Here is a 23,490-nt window from a genome sequence, read left to right on the forward strand (position 1 = left end):
CTAGTTTTTCTGTGGAGTCACGTATTTGGAGGGGAACATGCCCGTCTTTCCGTTGCACACTCCTTTCCACCAGTCATTATTGGAATCATCCAACACGTCAACGAGGTCTCCTTTCTTGAAGGCCAGGTCACCTTCCTCCTGTGGCTCAAAGTCGTAGAGTGCCTCAAAATGTCCGCTCTACATACACAAAAAAAGATAGTAGCAAAGACATTGCCTTTTTTTAAGTGTGTATTGGATATCAGTTACACATAACATGTTACCATGTTGCAATATGTCAACATTGCCCTACGTGATATACATTTAATTGTACATTAATTGCTGATGCGTGTGCATAATCTGTAAATGACGTAAAATATCTCGACTGATGATGTAGTTTGCACATGTATAGTACAAATCAGTTTGCCTAATGCGTGCATGCCGAACAAGCTGCCGACCGGATGTAATCAAGCAGTGACAGCTGTGACAGTGACAATGATGAAAATACTTTGAATGGCAGCTGTCATTTTGTTATGCTCAGATGGCATCTGCGCATACAGGCAGCTTCCAACGAGATCCTGTTTTTCTCGACTTAGCAGGGAAAGGAGAACACAAAGATGCCACAGAAGAAAAAGATAAAACCTATTGCTGCTTTACAGACAATTGCAGCTTTCTGCTTCCAGTACTACTGATCAGCCTACCGATAGTACCTCAACATTGCCTGTATATTGCATTGTATCTGTCAAGTTTTCATATTTGGAATTTTATTTGTTTAATTTCAGATCCGGGCCGCACGGTGGCCTAGTGGTTAGCATGTCAGGAGATCGTGAAGATCTGGATTTGAATTTCCGTTTGGGCATCTCTGTGTCGAGTTTGCATGTTCTCCCTGTGCATGTGTGGGTTTTCTCCAGGTATTCTGGTTTCCTCCCACATGCCAAAAATATGCATTTTAGGTTAATTGGAGACTCTAAATTGCCCATAGGTATGAATGTAAGTGTGAATGGTTGTCTATATGTGCCCTGCGATTGGCTGGGTCCAGGGTGTACCCGGCCTCACACCCAAAGTCAGCTGGGTTAGGCTCTAGCATACCCCCGCGACCCTACATTGAACATCACTGTGTTGTGGCCTGAAAGTATCAGGTTGAAAATGATTTGAAACTCATTGCTGCATTCGGGATTGGAATCAGTCTCCTAAATTCCCTCGGTGAAGTCTGGATCACAAATTAGAATTGAACGGAGCCTGCATAGTATGGGATTGTTTCGAGACAATGTTTTCTCCACCAAAGGACAATCCATTGAAAGGATACGATACAAAGATCAGCTATTTAGGATGCAGAGCACTTCAAGATTCCTGCTGTGTAGCTTTCAACTGGCTTCTTCAGTGAATTGTGTTTTTAGTCCCTTGAAACTTTTCTGTGCACTGCATTTTGTGATGATAGCAAGATGTTTGTCACCTGGTCCTGGACCGTCCTGAGCAGCAGAAGTTGATCCCGTGCGACCGAGGAAGTGTAGTGATATGATACCAGTTGGTTTAGAGATTGGAACTTCACCACCCAGATGAAATAATGACCTGCACTGTCACGAAGTATTTTGAAATGCTGCACACCATTTCCACTCCTTAAAACAAACAAAAACAGGCATAAACATGAAAGGCAGCCATAGTTTTAGACATGTGCTAGGTATGACAACTGTGGAGAAACATTAACCCAAGCCTCTTCCAGGCTGTCTCTGACTAAAGATGTAAAATACAGTCGCCTTAGTTGTAGTACATTGTAATCAGCTTCCCCCATTATTTTTAAAATGATATCGCTTGGTGGTTGCTACCAGGCATATGCCATTGTGAGCAAGAAAGTACAGTGGTTTGCTCCATAACTACATCCACAAAAACAATTTCTTGTCGAGCATCATACCTTGAAAAAAGAAAACATTTGTTGGCAATTAATTTCATTAGTGCCGTGGTTTTCAAAGTGTGGTTGCAGGAGCGAAGACTTCAGGGGAGGCGCAGCAGCTTTAGAAAATTAAAATATGTCTTCATGACAACCTTCTCATGCTCAGTAACGTGGACTCCGAATTACCCCTTTATCCTTAAACTTTTACCCTTGTCACATGGAGATGTGAGACTCTGTGATGGTGATGCAAGTTCACGCAATACTAACCTTTCAACATTTGCCTATATCTATCAAGTCACAGTACCAGAGTGTGATTACTATGTAGGTGAGGTTCCTTGTGAGGTTAAATGCATGTTGGTTCATGAAAGAGGAGAACAGGGAAAAAGGGAAGTACAATTTTTTTTAAAAATGAAACACAACTGTCTGGAAGTCTGGACTTACCTACTGAGACTACTGAGACTCCGCATAAGCGGAAGAAAATGGAATGGAATGGAATGAAACACAACTGCTCAAAGTTTTTTTTCCCTTATCTTTTCGCACAATTGTCAAAACTGCAAAACAAGTACAGTTTATACCACCTAATGGTTAGCATGTTGGCCACACAGTCAGGAGATCTGAAGCTCTGGGTTCGTATCTCCGTGTGAAGTTTGCATGTTCTCCCCGTGCGTGGGTTTTCTCTGGGTACTCTGGCTTCCTCCCACATTCCAAAAATATGCATGCTAGGTTAACTGGAGAATCTAAATTGTCCGTAGGTGTGAATGGTTGTTTATTTACTGTATATGTTCCCTGCGACCAGTCCAGGGTCTACCCTGCCTCTCGCCCAAAGTCTGCTGGGCTAGGCTCCAGCATACCCCCACGATCCTAGTGCGGACAAGCGGCATAGAAAAATATATACAATGGTATGAAAACTATTTGCCCCTTCCTGATTTCTTTTTTTTAATGTTTTTGTTTTAATGTTTTTTAATGTTTGTCACAATGTTTCAGATCATCAAACTAATTTAAATATTAGTCAATGACAACACAACTGAACACAAAATGCAGTTTTTAAATGAAACTTTTTATTATTAAAAGAGAAAAAAAAATCCAAACCTACATGGCCCTGTGTGAAAAAGTGATTACTCCCCAAACCTAATAACTGGGCCAACCTTAGCAGCAACAACTTCAATCAAGCGTTTGCGACAACTTCTAATGAGTCTCTTACAGCGCTGTGGAGGAATTTTGGCCCACTCATCTTTGCAGAATTGTTGTAATTCAGCCACATTGGAGGGTTTTCCAGCATGAACCACCTTTTTAAGGTCATGCCTCAAGCATCTCAGTAGGATTCAGGTCAGGACTTTGACTAGGCCACTCTAAAGTCTTGATTTTATTTTTCTTCAGCCAATTAGAGTTGGACTTGCTGGTATGTTTTGGATCATTGTCCTGCTGCAGAACCCAAGTTGGTTTCAGTTTGCGGTCATGAACAGATGGACATTTTCTTTCAGGATTTTTTGGTAGACAACAGAACTTATGGTTCCATTTATCACAGCAAGTCTTCCAGGTCCCGAAGCAGCAAAACAGCCCCAGATCATCACACTACCACCACCATATTTTACTGTTGGTATGATATTCTCTTTATGATATGCGGCGTTACTTTTATGTCAGATGTAATGGGACGCACACCTTCTGAAAAGTTTAACTTTTGTCTCGTCAGACCACAGAGTATTTTCCCAAAGGTCTTGGGGATCATCAAGATGTTTCCTGGCAAAATTGAGACAAGCCGTAAAGTTCTTTTTGTTCAGCACTGGTTTTCATCGTGGTTTAACGATGATGGTTAAACCACGGTTTAACTGGTAAACCTGGTTTAACTCTGCCATGCAGGCCGTTTTTGCCCAGTGTCTTTCTTGTGGTGGCGTCATGAACACTGACCTTAACTGACGCAAGTGAGGCCTGCAGTTCTTTGGATATTGTTGTGGGGTCTTTTGTGACCTTTTGGATGAGTCATCGCTCCGCTCTTGGAGTAATTTTGGTTGGCCGGCCACTCCTGGGAAGGTTCACCACTGTTCCGTGTTTTTGGCATTTGTGGATAATGGCTCTCACTGTGGTTCGCTGGAGTCCCAAAGCTTTTGAAATGGCTTTATGACCTTTTCCAGACTGATAGATCTCAATTAATCTCAGTTAAGTTGTGTTTTAATGGGAGGTGGGGAATCACTTTTTCACACAAGGCCACCCAACTCATGAGACGAGACGATGCATGAGATTAAATCCACGAGAGCAAGACGAGACGAGATTTTAACATTATATTTAAGAAAAGTAAAAAAGAAAAAATTTGACTGGACAAACTTTTTTACTTTACCGAGTCATAAACTAATGCAGGTGCGGTTTGACATGTTTATTGTCCCACAAACTGACACTCAAAGATATTATTGTCAAGATTTTTTTTGATGAAATAAACTACTGTAATGATAATATATAATAATAACAACAACAAAAAATATATATATATATCATAATACTGCAATAGGTCCTTTAATATGTCATCTTTCACTCTGTAAAGTTGCATGATGTTTATGACATGTATTTTCTCACAGGCAATTGGTAATGGCTGACAAACGTTTGCTGGCTTTTCAATAAGGGTGTCTGCATTAATAGCTCCAGCTTGTAGTTGAGCAATACCAGCTCACTGTTTGTCACTTATCTATTTGTCTTTATCTATTTACGTCATTCATAGTAATGATGCCATAATTCACAGTTGGATTGGCTTCTGGCTGCCCTGTTGTCACGATACAGTTTTTCTCCAAACGAGAAATCTTGTCACGTTTTAATCACCCCTACTAACTACTGTGGAGGAATGAAATGGAAAGCATTATACTGGTAAACCGTGATAACATTTCACAGTTATTATTACCTTTTTAAAATGTAATTTTAATTACTACACAGTCTGGTGTGCTAGCAAACTGAATCAGTGAAGAAGTCAAATGCACACGTTTTAAGGTGGTGCACTGAAACATGTCAGGAGGCAAATCAAGTACCGGTAATGGTAATCAGGATATTTTTGTGGCTACAAAGAGGATTAGCAATGAATGCAAATTTTGAGTTTTACGAGACAATCGATTGAAATTCAAGATCCTACTTCTAAAACAAACCAAAAAATCGCTGCAAAGGGGGGGATTTTTTTTTTAACCAATCTCTGTACTGACCCAAATATAACACAACGCCGACTATAATGGCTGGTGACCCACTCGTACTAAAATTCCTCCTCTGTTGTTAGCTAACTTGTCCAAACTTTGAGACATTTTCCACTTTCTCCGTTTATGTCACGAGTATGTGTGAGTGACAGGAAGCAAAGCTCTGACTTACTTGGGGATATGTTTTTTGGTGCCACCTTGTTGTTAGCATGCTTGTTAGTATGCAAGGCTCTGTAGATGAAAATGACTGTTCATCTTACATTCCCTGAATGTAAGATGAACACATTCGTCATTTTCATACTTTTTTCTAGGGAAAAATACTTCTCTGTCTCATATTTAGGTCAGTATTTTTATGTCAAAAATGAGCTTTTGTATTTCACAAATAATGTTGTTTTTATTTTTATTTTTTCTCAGGTAAAATCAAGAAATTATTATTGATGATTATTAAACTAATTGATTATTATGTGTGTTTATAATGTGAAATATGCTGTGTTGGTTTTAGGGGCTGTAGCTGGTGTCATTGAAAGGAGCACTGACCTGACAGACAGCTCAAAATCTCCTTTTGTGACCTCACTTTCCCGTATGAGGAAGTTGGCCTCGTGACTCGTGGCTTTCATCAGTAGTTCTTCAGCTTCGGCTTCACTAATCGTCTCATAGAACCATCTGCAATAAAGAAAAAATAGAACAAGTTTGGTGTTTATGAGTGAGCAACATCAAGCAACAGGTGACTGATACTGTTTGTTAACATGATCATTTTTATACTACTACAGTCGTCTCTCATTTACCGTGGTCAATTGGTTCCACAACCAACCGCGGTATGGGAATTAATAATATTGCTAATATTAATAAACTGAATATATTCGTATATAGAACATAGAAAACCTGTTTATGACTTTCTAAATATGTTTTTTACATTATTGGAGCATTGTTGACATGGAATAACATCCCTGCAGTCACCTTTACACTCCTGTTATTCGTCGTTTACACCTCTGCGCAGGCTACGGGATCACTGCAGGGACATACCATAAGAGACAGCCGTCGCTAGCATAGCAAGCTACCAAGCTAACTAGTTAGCCTCTCTAAATTACTAATTCTAAATTTAAGAAAGTGTTTCAAACGGAGTGGGGAAGATGGACAAAGTAAGAAGCCAAAAACGTCCCACTTCCACTTTCATGTCCCATTACTCTTTCATGTCAGACATGCAGTGTGAAGGTAATGTACTATAATGTCATGTCTCATCAATGTAACTGACATCTAGTGACTAGAATACTCCATATAACTTGTTTTTCAATATTTACAAAATAGCAATCATTTATTAATTCATTTTTGAAAAGCTGCGATAGAGTAAGGGAGCCATGTTCGAACCGCAACGTGGACTGTATTTATCCAACAAAGATTTCACAATAAATAGAAGTGGCCAGAGGGCTTATCAGGGCCCACCGCTTACAACATTAGGTATACCTGCACAATAGAATGAGATCCATTATCAAAGTTGTATAGTTGTGACTTTACAAAGATTAGAATGCACAGCTTAGATTGACAATGTTAGAGAAATATTAATTTAACAAAAGAGAGGGGGGTGATACTGTGGTTTTCACAGATGCCAGAACTCCCCATCTCGCCAGAAAACGAATCCAACTTCCGACATTAAGGGTATATGATTGATCCTTTAGATAACTAAGAATAGTGCATGCAGACGCAATGCATCCCCATGCTACTGGAAAATTCCAAATGGCAATTTTGTTGCGTTGAAAGAGAGAATTTTTTTGTTCTTAAAACCCCTTTCCGTCTGATGCTATCGAATGGTTATTGGACTGCACTTAGCACCAGTAACAACCTTCATTTAGGCTGGGGATCGTCCCGTGTCTTGTATTGACGTACGGTCAATCAGATCCTCCGACTCAGTGCCAGTGACATTTTTTTGGGTCTATAATTTGACTTTTTTGTTACATAACCATCAGGATCTTTCAAGAAGCTAAAAGTGACTCTTACTGCTTCCAACCTCAGCAATGGCACGCTACTTATGTAGCTCAGAAATTAGACCACTTTCAAAGAAAGAAATCTTTTTTGCCTTTGTCATCAAGAGATCATGACAGTATGAATACCTGGCAGAAAATGACGTTCAATCCACAAGATTCACCAAGATTTTGGCTTTTAAAGGCTTCAGTCGTAAACTTTTGATCAGTTGATGAACAGCCTCTTTCAGTTTAATTTTTTTTTCTCACTTCCATTTCTTCTTTTTGCATTTTGAAGCTCTACTTAGAACCTCCTTAAAATCCATCCATTCATCCATTTTCTATACCGCTTCTCCTCTTTAGGGTCGCGGGGGCATGCTGGTGCCTATCCCAGCTGACTTTGGGCGACAGGCGGTGTACACCCTGGACTGGTCGCAGGGCACATACTGTATAGACAAACAACCATTCACACTCACATTCATACCTATGGACAATTTCGAGTCGCCAATTAATCTAACCTGCATGTTTTTTTTGGCTGTGGGAGGAAACCGGAGTTCACAATGCTTGAGGAAACCGGAGTACCCGGAGAAAACCCAGGCACACACGGGAGAACATGCAAACTCCACACAGAAATGGCCAAGGGAGAATCGAACCCAGGTCTTCCCGATCTCCAGACTGTTCCTGTGTTGGCCAACATGCTAACCACTAGACTATTGTGCAGCCCCTCCTTAAAATCCAACAATTCAAAATGTAAATTTTTGAACTGGTCTTAAAATTTTGATCAGGACTTTATGTACATTTGAGTGCTGTTTCTCTTTGAGGGGCAGGTAGACAGCTGAGTCTTGACATGAATAGTTAGCCCGTTTCTGTCATGCCATGTTATTTGTCTGCTCAGTGGCTGCTCGGTCTCCCTCATATACTGTAAATGTATAAGTGCATTCCTCACTGCACTGGACTTGTTAACAAATCAACAGTTTTATATCTGTTGAAACTTAATATACAGTATAAAAATATACAGTATACAGTACAGGCCAAAAGTTTGGACACACACAACACAACCCCGTGGTCCCAACCCCATTAATAAGGCAAGAAATTTCACAAAGTAACCCTGACAAGGCACACCTCTGAAGTGAAAACCATTTCAAGCGACTACACTCCTGATGAAAATCTTAAGACCAGTTGAAAAACTGCTATAATTTGCATTTTGCACATTTGGATCTTAACGGGGTTTTAAGTAGAGCTACAATATGCAAAAGCAAGAAGGGGGAGTGAGACAAAAAACACTTGGAACTTCTAATTTAAACAAAAAACAAAACAAAACTGAAATAGGTTATTTATCAGCTGACCAAAAGTTTAAGACAACAGGCTTTAAAAGCCAAAATCTGCTCAAAATCTTCGTTTTCTGTCACTGTCATGCCCTCCTGATGTCTAAAGCGAAGAAGCTTTCTCTTTTTCAACGTGGTCGGATTGTCAAGCTGAATAAGCAAGGCCTCTCGCAGCGTGCCATTGCTGCTGAGGTTGGGTGCAGTAAGACAGTCATTCTACATTTTTTTAAAGATCCTGAGCATTTTGGAACAAAAAAGTGAAGTGGTAGATCCAAAAAAATCACACCTGCGCTGAGCCGCAGGATTCGATTGGCTGTCCATCAAGACACAGGGCGGTCTTCCACCCAAATTAAGGCCCTTACGGGTTCCGACTGCAGCACATCCGGCATCTGCGGGAAAAGGTTTTAAAAAACAAAAAACGAACTCAAAGACCTCGTCTCATTCAACGCCACAAAACTGCCTGTTTAGACTTTGCCAGGGAGCATCAAACATGGGACATTGAAAGGTGGAAAAAAGTTTTATTCTCTGATGAGAAAAAATGTAACCTTGACTGTCCAGATGGCTTCCAACGTTACTGGCATGTCAAGGAGATCCCACCTGAGATGTTTTCTACCCGGCACAGTGGAGGGCGGTCCATCATGATCTGGGGTGCTTTTTCATTCAGTGGAACACTGGAGCTTCAGGTGGTGCAGGGTCGTCAAACGGCGGATGCTTACGTGCAGATGTTGCAGCTGGCATCCCTCATGACTGAGGGCCCTCGTCTGTGTGGTAACACCTGGGTTTTTCAACAGGACAACGCTGCCGCTGTGATTGGTCACATTCCCCGAGGACTTCCTGACAGATGCTGAACCACTTTTGTCCGATTACTTACACAAAATAAACACAGTTAGGACACTGATAAATTGTTACTTACAGCTTGCTGTTGTGACTCTTCAACACAACCAAATAACGTTGGAAAGGCATCAGACTTCAGCAACAGTTTGGAGGATAGTCCAGGTTCGTATTGGCCCATGTTTACAAAACAGTCCCGTGTGAAGTGCCGTTGACAGATGAGCATATTTTTCTCTTGCTGGCCAAGAATCAGCAACTCCAACCACTTCTGCCTGATGCTTGCCTCTTTAGGCACACCCGAAGAAACATTTCCTGGGAGCCATACGTGCTAACACAGTCAACAGAGCAGAGTGAAGCAGAGCGGGGGAGGGCAGGCCTACAGTGTTTGCCTAGGCATGCCCATATAAGGAAGTCCAGGTTGCACGGACGTCAATGGAACTCAGTTTTTTTTTTTTAAAAAAACCTCTAAAACACAGCGTGCTGCTTTCAGGTCTCACTTCTAAATGCGCAAACCTCATTATCTGACGCATTGGCATCGTTTAACACGAGAATAAAACATTGTAACAACATTTATAGGTCAGAAAAGAGGAAAAGCATAATAGGTCCCCTTTAAGGCAGGTCTTTATGCAACACGTATAGTTGTATATGAGCTGTATTAAAAAGTCTGTGAGCGACAACCCGGCTTCCACTGAGCAGAATATTTTGTCATAATAACTGCGTACATTGATTATGGCTTACTTATGTGGTTTTAAGTTGATGTAGTTGCTGGGAACAAAGCCCTCTATTCCGTTTAGTTCCGCCCTGCACCAGTTGCTATCCTTTTTCAAAACCTGTGGAAAAGAAAAAGAGAAGAAAAAAGACAAAAATACAACTATTAAAATGTCATATTAATAGAAGACCGAGCAGACTTTGGTACACAATGCTCAGCAAATAGATGAATGTGAACTACGCACAAATACTTGCAATGACCTGATTTGTTTTTTTTGGCTTGGAGAAAACTAGTTTTTGGGTCAGTACAGTAAAATGTTTTGCTTTGACCTGGCTCATCAGGTCACTGGTGTGTGTGAGTGACAGGAAGAAAAGCTCTGACTTACAATTGCTGAATCTCAATTATATTAAGATGCTGCTCTAATCAACAATGTTGGAAGACGACCATCTGAAATACATCACAAAATTGATGTATTTCTTAATGTAAACCCATCATCTGAAACGTGTTCTGGTCGTGACGTCACAGCCACAACGGTTCAGAAAAGTCGCTGGGGGGCTGCCGTGTCAAAATCACCACTTCATTTGACTCCTATTTCACAGTTGTTTGACAAAAATGTTTTATTAAGGCAGTACTTTTTTTTTGCAAACTTTTTTGGTGTCATGGCCACTTTCAGACTTAAATGTCATGATTCAATTGGGGCTGGCTACTAAAACGGTGATGTGAGTCAGACTTCAACAAATGCGACATTTGAAGAGATGAACACCTATCAGGGGCATCAGGGGTTGAATCAGACTGAATCAACTGGAGACGGCCCACCACACGTGACAAAAATCTCATATTCCTCACTTGTTTTCTCTATTTCTAAAAAAGAGGCACGACAACAATTGCTTTTTAAGTAGTTTGAAAAAGTTTTATGATGTCATGAAGTAAAAACCTTCCTTACGGATATAATACCACCTCTGACCCACTGTTGTTTTTTTCTTACACCTTCTTATATTAGAGATCGATATCTCATGTCTGGTGGGAAACACAATAACCAGTCAAAAAATCGTTTTTTATTTGATCTAAAAATAGCATCCTTTCAAATATAATATAATAATAACTCTTAGCCACCGAAAGGCTGGTTTATTTAGAATCCTGACATCATCATTAGCTCTCATTTGCAGACAGATGCTACGTTTAACTTCATGGGTGCTACATCGGCCATGTTGTGCTTTGAAACATGTAGGACAAAAAAAATGCTTCCAGTTACCATATTTTACGGACTATAAATCACACTTTATTCATAGTTTGGCTGGTCCTGCAACTTACCGGTATGTGTGACATACAGCATATCAAGATATACATGTAATTTAACATTTTGAAATGTTAATTCATACTGACTGACATAAATGAAAAGTACCGTCAGCAGCCGTGAGAGGCTTCTATATGCTGCTCATGTACCTCTGAAAAAATTAAATGAAACATTAACCCTAAAAACAACAGAGAAAGACTGAACACAAACAAAACAAACCCAAAAAGAAAACCCTATCCTGCAGGCAGTAAAATATGCAGCTGAACATAGAAATCCATCAGCAGAAACAAAGTTTAGAGTGAGTGAGAAACATGTGAGGGACTGGTGAAAAGCAGGTGTTACTCTTACTGCAATACTCCCAGCCTCACTTGTATGTTCTTTATGCTATTGTGTAGCTGAAAAACTGTTAATGTGTTACCTTACCGTCCTGGACACCTTTCTCAGAGCATTGAATCGATCACAAGTGGACTATTCAGGTTGTCTTAGAAGACATTTTGCCTCTCATCCGGGCAGGATTCATCAGTTCATGTTCAAAGACGAGGTGGTCAGACTAGATAGGACAGCTCTAGTCTGAGAACTTGGTGCAAGATCCAATCTATTTATCCTCTAAAGGTGGAGGCATGTCTAGACAGGAATGGTTTGGTTCTTTAGTGGTGTCAAATGACAATCGTTAAAATACATCGGAGTGGGGCCTCTGCCCGCCAACGATGGGAAAAAGATGTGAGTGTCATCGTCACATACACATGAACGCACAGATGACAGTGCGCAAGCATACGGCAGGAGACAAATACAATGCTGAGCGTTTTGTGAGGTCAGATTTTTTGAGAAAGCATTTTTGTAATGCAAATGTATAAATATTTTTAACGCAAATTGTTTTGAGAAGCCAAACTCTTTGGATCATCACAGCACCTGCTGCCAATTAACTGCTCCTGCTCTTAAGCCCTTGGATGGCAGCAGCCCATTGCCAGATTGTCGTCGCCTCTTGCTTACGACTGTGCCAGCCTTCCACATTCCTAGCTTGCTAGTTGTTGACTCATAGCTACATTGTGTTTATTGCTGCCGAGCCATTCCGGTAGCGTCTAGTTTTGTTTTTCTAATCGCTAAGGTAGGTGTCCTCCTGTCGGCCTTTGCCACAATGTTTTTCGTTATTCCTTAGATCTGCTTCGGCAACCCTGTTGGTTGTCGTCTCCTTTTGTTAACCCTTTTTCCTCCCTGAGGACCTGTTGTGTAATAAAATCTCGCACCTTGTGCCCTGCTCTTCTCTGCATCGTGGGATTCGAAAGTTATTTGTGAGCCAGCGCATGATAATATCCCTATATTCTTTTTTATTAGCTTCGGGAAATTTGACATGGCAAGTATAGCAAACTGATTAGCATCCTGTCCGCTCATTGTTCAATCAATGAAACTCCCGCTGATTGGTCAACCTCTGGGCTACAGCGATGAAAAGTTGAAAAATTTTCAACTTTCTGGGATGCAAGTGCAGTTGTCCTATAAACAAGAAGCACAGTCAATTATGGCCTATTCACACGGAAACGTTTTTAAGTCAAAACAGCAAATTATTTTATCATTTCAGCCTCACATCCACGCGGGAACAACAAGGCAATACGAGAACAATGACGTCACCGACCCACTGCCGCCTCGTCACCGTCACATGACCAGAAGTGAGCTTTGATGCTAAGCCAACATAATATCTGAATATTTCGACAGACATTAGTCACCTCAGTCGACATTCTCCTGATATTTTGTTGTCTTATACTCCATAATGACTCACAGAAGTAATTCCATTTCTCGTAAGCGGAACACGACGGACTTATGCGCATTTGTTCTTTTTTTCTTCTATGGTTTGGAGTGTGGCCGCCCGGTGGCCCAGTGGTTAGCACACAGTCAGGAGATCGAGAAGACCTGGGTGTGAATCTCCACTTGGGCATCTCTGTGTGGAGTTTGCATGTTCTCCCCGTGTGTGCGTGGGTTTCCTCCGGGTACTCTGGTTTTCTCTTACATTCCAAAAAACATGCATGTTAGGTGAACTGGCGACTCCTAAATTGTCCATAGGTATGAATTTGAGCGTGAATGGTTGTTTGTCTATATGTGCCCTGCAATTGGCTGGCGACCAGTCCAGGGGGATACCCCCGCAACCCTAATGAGGATAAGTGGCATGGAAAATAGATGGATGGGTTTTGAATGTCGCCTGGTTTCGTCTGCGTGCCTGTTCACAGCACCACACTCAGTGATGCGTTCCCACAACTATATACTTTTTTTCAAACTGCCAAAAAAAATGTCCCAAGAACGTTCTTGTGTGGGCATATATAGTCTTTAAAATAAATATAGTATAGTAAATATAGTCTATAATCAAGTAAAAAAAACAGATAAATGGGAGGGTTGTGACAAAAGTATCTGGTATAAAACCAACGCCACACAAATCATGTGACTGACAGCAAAAGTCAATACACAACCACCATTAATTTTACAAAAATTTGATATGCGATTAATGTTCTTGAGAAAAGCGTTGCAGCCTGACTTACCTTGAGTATATTACCACGACAGAAACTAAGCTGATCCTCTTCCACTGCCTTAAAATCTACAATAGCGATGGCTTCCATGACACTAACTAGCAAGCTCACACCTGTACAACCTTGCTGCTAAGGTCTCAGGAGTATGCATCACAAAAAATGCTGCTTTTGTTCTTTATGTGTTCGGTAGAGGAGGCTCAAAGAAAAGAGGTGGAGATATTTGAACTATGGCAGCAATCACAGCTATCTCGGGCATGAGTATGACTAGGGAGTAAGTACACCACGTAATTAGCGTTTTCATTGATCAGTCACAGTGTCAGCTCTTGCTTGAAACAAATGAAATGAAATGAATGGATTCACACAGCAGTTTCATGCTGAGCAGCATTGTGAGCTGGTCAAAGTTAAAAACTACATTTAAAGTAAGATCTTCAGATGTGACAAAACTTGCAAGGAGGTGATCTAGCTGATGGAGTCTGTCACTAATAACGCTGCAGGCTGCGGGTGTGGTGCATTGTGGCTTATTTCAAACCAACAGAAGAGAAACTTTACACTATGCACAATTAGGAAAGTTGTATTTTGAAAGATTACTTTTATTATTGAACTACAATACTCTCGGTTAAATCCAAAAACTTTACTAATAAAGGTAAATGGAACATTTACAAATAAACACTTCTGACATTTCAAAAAACAAAGTAGCAAGCCTTCTTTTCAACAACTTTCAGAGTCAGCTTCATTGGCCTTGTGTGTTTACCACACTAGGAATTTGACTGCAGTCAACATCGCTGTCTGTTACAAGGTACAAAAATAGTAAATAAGTTTACATAGGAGAAGGACAATACTACTTCACATATTTACATTGAATATTATAGATTAATTATAATTATGGTATTTATGTTACAGTTTACAAATTCACAGTGTTGTGTCCAAAGCAGTACGTAGTGCAAATGCTTGTGGGTGCAAACTAGAAGTGGTTGATAATATAAATATGGATAAATAATAAGGTAGCACATACAGTGTACATACATATATACATACTGTACATACCGGTCAGCTTGTGGGGTGGGGGTTAAGAATTCAATAGTTTGACAGCCAGGGCGAAGAAACTGTTTTTGTGTCTGGCTGTTTTGGCGAACAGTGCTCTGTATCACCTACCGGAGGGGAGGAATTGGTACAGTTTGTGTGCGGGGTGTGAGCGGTCCGAACAGATGTTGCCTGCCCTCTTCTTGGCTCTGGACCGGTACAGTTCCTCTATGGAGGGCAGGCTGGTCCCGATGGTTTCCCCTGCGGACCTGATTGTCCGTAGCAGTCTGCTCTTGTCCAGTTTGTAGCAGGACCAAACCAAACTGTAATGGAGGTGCAGAGAACAGACTGAATTATTGGAGGAACCTGAAGGAGTCCACTGTAGACACAGGGTTGTTGAGGATTGTAAGGGGGTGGGGGGTGAGGGCGGTGGGATCGTCTGAAGTCCATTGTCATCTCCACAGTCTTAAGTGGATTCAGTTCCAGATTGTTCTGACCATACCAGGAGACCAGCTGAGCCACCTTGCGTCGATAAGCAGCTTCATCGCTGTCACTGATGAGACCAATGACAGCGGTGTCATCTGCAAATTTCAGCAGTTTCACAGCTGGGTCGCCTGAGGTTGCAGTCATTTGTATATAAGGAAAAGAGCAGAGGGCAGAGGACGCACCCCTGGGGGGCACTAATGCTGATGGTCCGGGAGCTGGATATGGTGCTCCTCAGCCTCACTTGCTGCAGTCAGGAAGCTGTTGGTCCACTGACAGGTGGAGGAGGGCACAGTGAGCTGGGTGAGCTTCTGAAGGAGGATGTTCGGGATTATAGTGTTCAAGGCAGAACTAAAGTCCACAAACAAGATCCTGGCATATGTCCCTGCAGAGTCGAAGTGTTTGAGGATGTAGTGCAGTCCCATGTTCACTGCATCCTCTACACACCTGTTTGGCCGGTAAGCAAACTGCAGGGGATCCCTGCAGTGGGCCTGTAATGCCTTTCAGGTGGACTAACACCAGTCTCTCGAAAGATTTCATGACCACAGACGTCAGGGCCACTGGTCTGTAGTCATTCAATCTTGTGATGGAGGGTTTTTTTGGAACCGGGACAATGGTGGACATTTTCAGGCAAGAGGAGAAATCACACAGCTCTAGTGATTTGTTGAAGATCCGAGTGAAGATGGGTGTCAGCTGTTCTGTGCAGGCTTTCAGGCAGGAAGGTGATACCCCGCCAGGCCCTTCCTTGTCTTCATTCTTTCAACAGACATCCTTTCCATTGATCTTTAGTGCAGGCTGAGTGTCGCAGGTGGGGGTTGGGGGTGCAGGTAGGCATCGGATGGTATTGCTGGAGGTTGGAGATGTGAGTGAGGTGGGGGTTGAATGTGAAAATCTACAGTAGAACTCATTCAGGTCGTCGGCCAACCTTTTCTTCTCCGCTGGGTGGGGGGGTTGCAGTTTACACATACTTCACACCTGTTTACGTCCAATTTACTCATTGGCATGCAAAATTGCGTATCCTTGCAAGGACAAAGTGCGTCCAAGTGTAAACAAAGCTATCGACTCATATGTTAGCATGCGGTAGAAGATCCGAGTGAAGATGGGTGGCAGCTGTTCTGTGCAGGCTTTCAGGCAGGAAGGTGATACCCCGTCAGGTCCTTCCGTGTCTTCATTCTTTCAACAGACATTTCCATTGATCTTTAGTGTAGGCTGAGTGTCGCAGGTGGGGGTTTGTGAATATCATTCATCCAGCAGATAATTTTGTTCTCAAGGCATCGCAACTGGACTGTTCAGGTTTCGATCAATTAATGGGCTGCAAGATTGTAATCTTTTAGTTGTTGCTCTGCTGATAAAGGACAATAAGAATGCCCCATTTTGCGCCCACATCAAGTCACTTGAAAATTGAGTTGTCCAGCATTTTCAGTGAGCGCAGTATTTTTTTTTTTCATCCACTCCACAGATGACATTTGCCAGTCCTTCAAAAACACAAATTAGTCTCCTGAAGGTTTTTGATCACTCAGTGCTTGGGGACAGCTTTAAAAATACATATTCAACCACGACAAGCTGCAGGTGGAATCAATTGAATTATTTTAAAGTCAGAGCATACACCTTGGTAAAATTTATGAACAACAAGGTGCTTAATCAATGGCAAACTCACATTTCAAGTTGAGCGACATAGTGAAAAACGAGACTGACAATGTTTTGAATTTACGTATGAAAGGAGAACCGGAAAATTGGCTTTGGGAAATGTGACAAATGTCAAAAAACACAGACACAAAAAGCCTGCAAGGTGGTATGTAGGGTGAGCGGGGCTTCTTTTTAAAAGCTATGGCAACCTTTAGTTACAGAAATTCTGGCATCACTTTGCTGTAGGAGAAAGAAAACGGCATCCTATTGAGACAGTTGTACTGTAAATGATGAATACAAAACGAATTTCAAATATGTACTGATGTGTGACACTGTCTGAAGGTTGTCTGGAATTAGCTATAATATGAAAAGTCCTTTGAACACCCTCCCTCGTGTCCTTAATGAAAACAAATGTCTGCTTTCTAAAAGTCTGTAGATATATACTGTATATATATACATATATATATATATATATATATATATATATATATACATATATATATATGTATATATATATACGTATATATATATATTATATATATATATATATATATATATATATATATATATATATATATATATATATATATATATATATATATATATATAAAACCATATTTTGCCTGTGTCTTGTGTAAATTGTAATGTCTCACTTGAGACTGTCTTCATCTACAGCTATTAGGGAGACTTTTTATATCCGCCTCCGGTGGGGACGCACCAGGAGGACTATTGAGAAAACCACTAGTTAACCCCTAACGACCGGTTAAATTCTTAACCATTAGCTAACCGACCGTTAAATATGCGTTTTTCAAAACATAGTCACGTCGTTAGTTAACAGCACCATCAAAGTTAACCGCGTGGTTGACGTCACTGGTCAGCGCCACTATACCCCACAATTCCTCATTTTGTTGGCCTCCGGTTTAGTGAAAAAATTCAGAATGAAACGAAAAAAGAAATTAAACAAAAAATATTTTAGTTAAATATATTATTAATAAAAGTAAGCGATATTTAACATAGTTTCCAGCTGTACAGCAAAATGAACCTCAGGCCCTACGCCGAATAGCGGAACTACTTAACCAGCCTTCAAAGTAAGAGCCCAGACACGCTTAACTTAAAAATGTTGAAATTGTATTCTGCAACAAATGAAGCTAAATGTTTTACGAATTAAAACAAGTGCGCAATTTATGAACAACACAATTAAATAAAAATGTTTTTGGTTAAAAATATTTTGTTCAGCACAAGCGGCTAATAGAAAAATACTGAAAGTCGGCTCACGTTCGAAGCAAGAGTCTTAGGGTTCAACCTAATATTGGTGCCAAGATGATAATACATATCATAGCTATTCATGTATAAACGACACATGAGCCATATTTATCAAATGTATGTTTTATTTGTTATAGAGCACAGCTTTCAATACATTGCAAAGGCAAGACTATGTACACCATCAGACACGCTATACTTACAATTCCTCTGGAAAGCTTTAAAAATAATGTAACTATCGCCTCAAATTTAAAGTTCATAAAAATACATGCTTGTGACGCTGATAAAGCCTGAAATAGCTCTATGTACAATTATTCCATTAAAATAGTTGCTAATACACTAAAAACAGTAAGTTACCATTCACTTTGTTTCTCATCTCTTGGTTACCTTGTTAGGCTTCCTCATCCATGAAAATGGTGGTTTTAATACTTTTGGTGTGGGCCTTTGGGTCTTTTTTGTCAGTATACCCCTCAATTTCAATTTAAAAAAATGGTAAAGTGAACTTCAAGAGATTCATATTAATAAATAAAAGGTTGTTTTGTTACCTGACTATTACTGAGGGGTATAGAACACATTTCTTAAATAAATTAGTTTTATTTATTTTTTCCTTTTAATCTGTTGTGTTCGGGTCAGTTTCCACCCATATATATTCACGTCAAGAAAAGGTAAAAAACGTTTTTTTTTCAGCAAAATAACTTTATTTATTTATTTATTTATTTGTATTTATTTATTTATTTATTTATTTTACCCCTGTCCTGTCCAGCCTTTAAAGCAGATAGAATTGTAGATCTAAATGCCGTCAAGTGCTCAACAGATTTCCTCTGCCAGGGAGAAGTGTGATATACACTTCCCCTGTTATATAGAATTTATTTAACTTAGATGCTTGTTATTAAGCAAATTCGGAGCGACCGGACCGGAGCAGGAGGGGAAAGAGAAGACGAGAAAAGAAAAGCGGGGATAAGAGGGGGACAAAAAAAAAAAGAGACAAGAGACAAGGACAACAGCGGCAACAACAACAATTGTGACAACAAGAACAGAACAACAGAAACATACAGAACGACATCAGCAAATAAATGTCTGTGACAACTATAAAGACGAACAAGGACATAAGGACAAAGGACAAAACAATATCAACAACCACAATGACAACGCACTGACAATCACACATAATAGCAGTCATGAAATGATGAACTATGACAGTGATCACAATGACAATACTGCATTGAAACAGTCACACATAATAGTAGTCATGAAATGATGAACTATGATAGTGATCACAATGACAATACTGCATTGAAACAGTCACACATAATAGTAGTAATGAAATGATGAACTATGACAGTGATCACAATGACAATACTGCATTGAAACAGTCACACATAATTGTAGTAATGAAATGATTATCTATGATAGTGAACAGAATGATAATTACTGTAATGCACATCATTGTAAAAAAAACTATAATCATACTGCTGATATCACCGTCGCTGTAATAAAACCAACAACATAATAACACCCTGGTTAACTCAGTGAGTAATGTGGGGAAGTACGTATGTACTGTGAGTGTGCATATGTACAGGTATCTCTGTATGTGAGGAAGACTTCATATATATAAAGGTGCAAAAATGTGTGGGCGTGTAATTGTCACTGAGAATGCATGAAAGGAAAGGGGCCGCCCTTCTCCTCCCAGAGAGCCAGGCCGAGCCCCCACCGTCAGAAGGCCACCAGGCCCACAGGGGCAGGCAGCACAAAGATTAGCGCCCAAGAACCAGTCCAGAGAGCCCTACCCCCCGGGAAGACCATAGAGATAATCCCAGCCAAAGACAGGGTGCCGGCGGGCCGGAGGACAGCCAACCCCTGAGACCAGCGAGAGATCACACCCCACAAAGGCAGACGAGTACCAGGGGCCACACACAGGCAGGCCCGGAGACGCTGGAAGCGCCAATCCCCCGCCACCCCCATCCCCAGGGAGCGGAGCCCGGCCCGCCCCGGGCCAACCCCCGCCCGACCCCCGACACAGGACCGCCCCGTCCAGGGATGCAGGAGGCACACCCTCCACCCACCCGGCGGAGGCACGGGTGGCAGAGATGTATCATCCAATCCAATTCAATCCAATCCACTTTATTTATATAGCACATTTTATAAACACTGTTTCCAAAGTGCTGCACAGACTAGCAAAACCATAAATAATAAGTAAATAAAGAAATGTAAATGTAAATAACAAGTAAAAATTACGACAATAAAAACTAAAAGATCAAATAGAAACAAAGAAACGTACTACAATAAAATATTTAAAACAAGAAATCGAAACAATAAAAGCCAAAAGTCCAAGAAGTAGGTAAAAAATAAATAAGTAAATTTAATTTAAAAAACTAAAATAAATAGAACCAATAAAAACTTAAAAAATAATAAAAGACACAGAGGACCACACGACTCACGCCGAGTTAAAAGCCACAGAATAAAAGTGGGTTTTAAGACGAAACTTAAAGCTTTCAATTGTGGGGGCCATTTTTACATGAGGGGGGAGAGTGTTCCACAGCTTTGGGCCGACAACAGAAAAGGCCCGGTCTCCCCTGGTCTTAAGTCTGGTCTTAGGCGCCACCAGTTGGAGCTGGCCTTCGGACCTCAAAGTGCGCGCTGGAGTGTAAATTTGGATGAGGTCCGAAATGTACTGAGGGGCCAGCCCATTCAAGGCCTTAAAAACAGACAATAAAATCTTAAAATCAATTCTAAAACGCACAGGCAACCAGTGCAGGGAAGCTAAAATTGGGGTAATATGCTCCCTCTTTTTGGTTGCTGTTAAAAGCCGTGCTGCAGAATTCTGGACTAACTGTAAGCGAGAGAGTAATTTAGGGCTTATTCCAGAGTAAAGGGCATTACAGTAGTCCAGACGTGACGAGATAAAAGCGTGCATGGCTTGTTCGAAATGTTGCAAAGATAAAAATGATTTGACTTTGGATAAAAGCCGAAGATGATAAAAACAAGATTTTACAACGGCATTGATTTGTTTATTAAGTTTAAAATCACTATCAATGATGACGCCAAGGCTGGTGGCTGTGGGACTGACATGGTTTTTCATGGGACCCAAGTCCAAGTGGGGGTCATTATTATTAAGGATGATAACTTCTGTCTTCCCCTCATTGAGCTTTAAAAAATTTTGAGCCAACCAGACCTTGACGGCACTAAAGCACTCAAGAAGGGGAGTCAGGGGGGCATGGTCATTTCTTGTAATTGGTAAATAGATCTGGCAATCATCTGCATAAAAGTGATAGGAGATGCCATGCTTTCTAAAAATTGTGCTAAGTGGGATTAGGTACAGAACAAATAGGATGGGCCCCAGGATTGATCCCTGGGGGACTCCACATTCAAGGGGGGCAGTAGATGAGGTGGAGTCACCAAGTCCCACAGTAAGGCATCTCCCTGACAAGTAAGACCTAAACCAATCAAGGGCAGTCTCCCTGACACCCACACAGTTTTCCAAGCGAGATAAAAGAATAGTGTGATGCCTCCTCCACGGCCGGTAGTTCTTGGCGTGTTAATGAAGGTACAATCGGGAGGCAACAGCTCAGAGAAGGAAGCGGACTCACCGGCATGAATCCAGGTCTCAGTGACGAATAATAAATCCAAGAATGCTCCTTAAAGAGGTCCTGGAGGATAAAAGTCTTATTTGAAACTGACCTCGCATTCACCAGTGCACACTTCGTTGAAACCCGAAGAGCTGCTGAAGCCGCTGAAGCTGCCCGGTTCAGCGGCCGGAGGTTGGCGGGGGTCACGCCGCCAGAAGCAACAGGAGAGCGGCAAGGGCGCAGTGCACAGCGCTCGTCGCGCCGCCCAACGATGGGCACCAGCCAGGCCCCAACGGAGGTGAGAAAACGCCGAGAGATGAAGCGGCGAACACAAGCCACATGCCACCAGAGCTGACAGCGCACCACCCGCGCACCGGAGCCCCACTCCCGACAAGCCCGCAGACAGACCGGGGACACAGACAGCGGCCCAGCAGAGCACAAAGAGCAGCGGCGACAAACGCCCAAGCGCCCGGCAGAGCACAACCCCCCCCAGCGGGCCCGGCCCCAGGGCACACGTCCCTTTCGCCCCCCGCCACCCAGGCCAACAGTACCCGCAAGCATGACCAAGCCCGAACCCACCAGTCGGCCCGGCGCCCCAGCAGCGCAGCAACCACAAACCCCCGCGGCGGCACGCGGGCCACCCGCAGCACCGGCACCGCCCCTCAGAGACTGCCGAACCCGCCCCAGGAGCGCAGAGCTGCCCGCGACACGTGTCAGTCCAGGGGAAGCACCGCAAGCCGCCCCCCGGTGCAAACCCCGGCATCAACAGGCCCCAGAGGGCCACCCCAGGGAAAGGCAGGCGAACCAGACAAAGGCATCCCACAAGCCAGGCCACCCCGGACGAGCCACCGCGACGGCCAGGTCCCCGGCCACAGCCCCGACCCTGGCAGGCAGGTGCCGCGGAACAGGCACGAGGCACCCCAATCCAGCCCGCCCCACCCGTGTATGTGATAAGGTGTGATTGTGTCTATTATGCAATTAAAAAATAATTAATAAATAACATTTTAAAAAATAGGACAGCTATGAAGAGCTGGTCTCTGTGTCCCTGAGGGGTGTATCTGTGTGCATGTATTTGATAGGGGTGTATGTGGATCATAGCTAATGATGCAATTAAAATCGGGGGACAGCTGCCGCTCGGAGGGCCCCTCACCTGACCAGCCCCCCCAAACCCTAAGTGTCTACTGTGCGATTAAAATTGGGGGGCAACAGGTTAGTGGCACGGCAGGTGCAAAGGAGCCCCGCCAGGCAGCTCCCCTCCTCAACCACGCCCGACCGTAGGCCACCCCCCAAAGTCCTACATGTATGTGAGGTGGTGCAGTGAAACAGGAAGGACGGGGGCCCCATACCCCAACGCCACCCAAACCGAGCAGGGGGGAACCAAGGACACATGACCGACCGGCCACCCACCACAGCCCAGGCTCAGGCGAGCCACAGGCCGCAGGACACACCACAGGCCCTACCCGGCCCGCCAGGATGCCCAGTCCGGCCCACCCAACCCCCCAGAGGCGATACCCCCAGTTCCCCCCAACACCGGAGCCCCACCGGAGGTAGCGTCCACAGCGCCACCCCCAAACCGCCAAACACCACGGACCAGCCACACGCCCCAAGGCAGATCCGACCGCCACCAGAACAGCAGGAACCGCGCCCCCCGCATACCACCACGGCCGGCAAGGGAGCAACACTACGGCGAGCACCGGACCCCACATAGAGCGGAGCACGGCCACACCCATGAAGCACGCAAGCCAGAGGCGCCAGGGAGAGACAGAGAAGCAAGCACCGCACGACAGGGCCCACAAGAGGAGTGACACCCCGCCCGGTGCCAAGCAGATGCCCCCGCCCGCCCCGCCATGCCGCAGACCGGCCACCACCCCACCCCCCGCCCA

General features: G+C 42.8%; 1 protein-coding gene across 1 annotated transcript; it reads right to left on the minus strand.

The window, feature by feature from the left end:
- On the minus strand, positions 1-13,742 carry grb2a (growth factor receptor-bound protein 2a). Its single transcript, XM_054779008.1, has 5 exons — positions 13,665-13,742; positions 9,878-9,969; positions 5,566-5,691; positions 1,430-1,592; positions 1-177 (listed from the first exon to the last, which is right to left on the minus strand). Exons 1-5 carry the CDS (start codon positions 13,740-13,742, stop codon positions 1-3), a joined length of 636 nt encoding a protein of 211 aa, XP_054634983.1.
- Between the last annotated feature and the right edge of the window lie 9,748 nt (positions 13,743-23,490).

This window comes from Dunckerocampus dactyliophorus, chromosome 6, assembly GCF_027744805.1.
Source record: "Dunckerocampus dactyliophorus isolate RoL2022-P2 chromosome 6, RoL_Ddac_1.1, whole genome shotgun sequence".
NCBI classification, from domain to species: Eukaryota; Metazoa; Chordata; class Actinopteri; order Syngnathiformes; family Syngnathidae; genus Dunckerocampus; species Dunckerocampus dactyliophorus.